This window comes from Primulina huaijiensis, chromosome 1 (assembly GCF_012295235.1).
Source record: "Primulina huaijiensis isolate GDHJ02 chromosome 1, ASM1229523v2, whole genome shotgun sequence".
Taxonomy (NCBI): domain Eukaryota; kingdom Viridiplantae; phylum Streptophyta; class Magnoliopsida; order Lamiales; family Gesneriaceae; genus Primulina; species Primulina huaijiensis.
Window position 1 is genome coordinate 14,191,027 of NC_133306.1, and position 4,454 is coordinate 14,195,480.

The 4,454-nt window shown below is 41.9% G+C and overlaps 1 protein-coding gene across 1 annotated transcript; it reads right to left on the reverse strand.

Annotated features, from left to right (window-relative positions):
- Positions 1-616: 616 nt before the first annotated feature.
- LOC140971475 (uncharacterized) lies at positions 617-1,225 on the reverse strand. The gene has a single exon (XM_073433758.1). It carries the CDS (start codon positions 1,223-1,225, stop codon positions 617-619), a length of 609 nt encoding a protein of 202 aa, XP_073289859.1.
- Positions 1,226-4,454: the final 3,229 nt, after the last annotated feature.

Below are 4,454 nucleotides of genomic sequence, written 5' to 3' on the forward strand. Positions count from 1 at the left end.
TAGTCCAAGCCTATACATCAAGTGAAAACTATCACTAAAACGTATCTACCAGACTTAACTAGAATATCAAATACTCCTGAAATACTAATGATACAATTCTATACCTTCGTCCGTAGCAAAACTACCAGACTTAACTAGAGTTTCTTTAGCAAAACTCCTGATCCCTAGTATTGTTTCGGATCCCTAGCACTGGTTCCGACATTCCCTAGCACCGGTTCGGATCCCTAGCACTGGTTCAGACATTCCCTAGCACCGGTTCGGATCCCTAGCACTAGTTCGGATATACCACTTTTGTTCAGCCACTACTTAGGCTGCCATGACTTCTGAAATCAGGTATGGCTTCTGAAATCAACTATGGTTGTTCCAATGTCAATTAACACATGATTTAATTAATTAAAGACACTTAATCATGTTTAGCTAACTTAGTAGAATTCGGGCTACTACATTCTCCCTCACTTAAAAAGATTTTGTCCTCAAAATCAGGTTTAGATAATGAACAAAATTGAATAATAACTTCGTTATTACATTTCTATTGTTGTTGAATACAACTGATATTTGAATTACTATTGAATACACAAATACATCAAAAGTACAACTACAATACAACTTAAAAGAGCTATGGATGCTCTGAATGCATACGACTCTCTAACTCCCAAGTGGCTTCTTCAGTGCCTCTGCGCTGCCAATGAACTAAGACAAGAGAAATAATCTTATTTCGCAACACCTTGTTTTTGCGATCGAGAATCTGAACTGGCCCCTCCACGTAAGACAAATCCGAATCAAGTTGGAATTCAGATGGATGTAAGATGTGAGATTCATCTGCTACATACAGTCTCAACAAAGATACGTGGAACAAATTTTGAATACACGATAGGTACAGCGGCAATGCTAGTTTGTAAGCCAAATCTCCAACGCTTTCCAATATCTCAAATGGACCAATAAACCTCGGAGATAGCTTAACCTTGATACCAAATCTCAAAATCCTACGAAAAGGTGAAACTCGGAGAAACACTTTCTCACCTGGCTGAAGCTGAAGAGGTCGACGCTTGGTATTCGCATAACTAGCCTGTCGATCCTGTGCAATCTTAATATGCTTCTTGATTAGTGCTATCTTATCAATACCCTGCTGGACTAACTCTGGTCCCTCAACATGTCGTTCCCCGACTTCGTCCCAGAATAATGGAGTACGGCAACGTCGCCCGTACAACGCCTCAAATGGTGCCATACCAATACTACAATGATAGCTGTTGTTGTACGTGAACTCAATCAAAGGCAAATGATCCTGCCAAGCGGTTCCGAAATCCATAACATAGGCATGCAACATATCCTCAAGCATACAGACAGTCCTCTCTGACTGACCGTCAGTCTCTAGACAAAAAGCAGTACTTAGAATCAGTGAAGTGACCAATGCTGACTAGAAACTACCCCAAAACCGTGAGGCAAAATGAGGATCTCTGTCACTGACAATACTGACTGTCAGTCCATGAAAACGTACAATCTCCTGAATGTACAATCGAGCCATACGATCGAAAGTGAAATAGCGGTTATATTGTAGAAATTGAGCATACTTGGTGTGTCGATCCACCACTACCCAAATATTATCATTGTTCCTCGAAGACAATGGCAAGTGACTAATGAAGTCAATCGTGATATGCTCCCAATTCCACTCAGAAGTTGGTAGATTCAACAATAATCCTCCAGGTCGACGGTGCTCTACCTTAACCTGCTGACAAACTAGACACTTTCCACATAAATTGCGTCTTAAAGACTTTATACATCTTGTTGCTTCCCGGATGAACACTAAACTTGCCGCGATGAGCCTGAGACAAGATATCTTTCATCAAAGTGTCATCCTCTGGTACTACAACCCGATTAGACAAACACAGAAGACCATCAGACTGATAGTTGAAACCGCTATCTCCATCAGCTAACCGAGCTAATCTTTGAGTTCTGAGATCAGAGTCAGACATCTGAGCATCTCGAAACCGAGTGAACAAAGCTGGCTCAGATAAAATGGTAGTAACACGAATGCTCTCCATACCATTCCGATGCTTGAAGTTAAACCCCAATGAACAACAATCCTGGACAACACTAGACATAGCACTAGTTTGAAGTGCAGAAACTCTCACCTTGCGACTAAGAGCATCGACTGTGAGATTAGTAGAACATACATGGTATTTGATCACACAATCATAATCCTTAAGTAGATCCATCCAACGACGTTGTCTCATGTTCAACTCAGCCTGAGTGAACAGATACTTCAGACTCTTATGATCAGTAAAGATTTCAAACTGAATACCATACAAATAAAGACGCCAGATCTTCAGCGCAAACATAATAGCTGCCAACTCCAGATCATGAATAGGATAATTCTCCTCGTGAGATTTCAATTGTCTTGAAGCATAAGCGATCACATGACCATTATGGCGTCAACACACACCCTAAGCCCTACAAAGAGGCATTGGTGTAGACACTGAAACCATCAGATCCTGACGGTAAAGCCAAAACAAGTGCAGAAGTCAAAAGTCGGCGAAACTCTCTGAAACTATCTTCGCACTCAGATGACCACTCAAATGGAGCATCCTTCCGAGTAAGCTGCGTCAATGTTCTAGATACCTGAGAAAAATTCACGATGAAGCGACGATAATACCCTGCCAGACCCAGAAAACTACGGATCTCAGCCATTGTCGTCGGACGTGACCAATTCAGCACTGCCTCAATCTTACTAGGTTCCACAGAAACTCCCTCCTTGGAAATCACATGAACAAGGAATACTACACTGTTAATCCAGAATTCCTACTTGCTCAGCTGAGCATACAATTGCTTTTCACGAAGAATCTGCAACACAATCCTCAAGTGCTAGACATGCTCCTCCACACTGTGAGAATAAATCAAGATATCATCGATGAAGACATCAACAAAATGATCTAAATAATCTAGGAAGACTCGGTTCATCAGATCCATGAACATCGCTTCTGCATTCGTCAATCCGAACGGCATCACTAGGAACTCGTAATGTCCATATCTAGTACAAAATGTTGTCTTGGAAATATCATCATCTCTGACTCTCATATGATGATAACCAGATCGCAAGTCAATCTTGGAGTACAGAGAAGTACCCTGAAGCTGATAGAACAAGTCATCAATACGAGGTAACAGATACTTGTTTTTTATCGTCACCCGATTAAGCTGGCAATAATCAATACACAGTCGCATCAATCCATCCTTCTTCTTGACAATCAAGACTAGAGCTCCCCAAGGTGAAACACTCGGGCGAATATAACCTTTATCAAGAAGATCCTGCAACTGCTGCTTTAATTCGTTCATCTATAACTAAGACAGACGATAGGGTGCACGAGAAATTGGTGCAGTCCCTGGCACTAATTGTTTGCCAAATTCCACGTCTCTAATCGGAGGAAAACCAGGAATTTCATCTGGGAAAACATAAGAAAATTCACAAGCCACTGGAATATCATCTATACCAACACTACCTATGAACCAATCAATCACATAGATGAGGTAGCCTTCTCCGCCCAACTCTACCTACCACTGGAATCAGAGGTCTCGCTCTCTCACCATAGAAAAACCAACTAGAGCTCTCAGTCGTACGAAACTGAACAAGCTTCTGGTAACAATCCACAGTAGCTCGGTAGGTAGTTAACAGATCTATACCGAGAATAAAAGCAAAGTCTTCTATCTCTAGGATCATAAGATTCGCAGTCAACTCGTTACCCTCAAAATATAAAAGACAACCCATCAGTAAACGCTTCGCTAACACCGAATGACCCATCGGAGTAGAAACAGAAAGAATGACATCCAGAGAAACATACGATAACTTATGACGCTTAACAAATCGTGCAGATATGAATGAATGTGATGCTCTAATATCAATTAGAACAAAAGCAGGAATACCACATAAACGAAAAGTACCTGCTATGACTCTTCATGTCTCATCCGCAGCCTGTTCCTGGTTCATTGCAAATACCTGACCCTGGGCACGAGGTCGAAGATTCGAACCGCCCACTGCCTGCCCCTGTGTCCTCTACTGAACAGTCGTCTGAAATCCGGAACCAGATCCTGCTCCACCTTGTAACTGTGGACAATTCTTCTTAAGATGACCCATCTCTCTGCACTGAAAACAAACTCCTGCGGCTGCTCGACACTACTCAGATGAATGGTTCTTCCCACAATGCACACAAGTAACGTTCTTCTTATCAAAGCGAAAAACACCGCTAGTTCAAGATCCAGATCTAGAAGAATAAGAACAAAACTTCTTGAAATATTGAGATCGATTGCTCAAAGTACTCGGAGGTCGAGAAGACAGAATAGACCTACCACGCTGCAGACTGATCTCTGCCTGGCGACACTGGTTCACTAACCCCGCATAAGAAGTAGGATCATCGTAGACAGTTACTCGATCAAAGATCTCCTGGTTAAGGCCTAAAGAAAATGGT

Bases quoted from the DNA above. Each gene is read 5' to 3' on its own strand.
- LOC140971475 (XM_073433758.1), bottom strand. From the start codon at position 1,225: ATGGCACCATTTGAGGCGTTGTACGGGCGACGTTGCCGTACTCCATTA.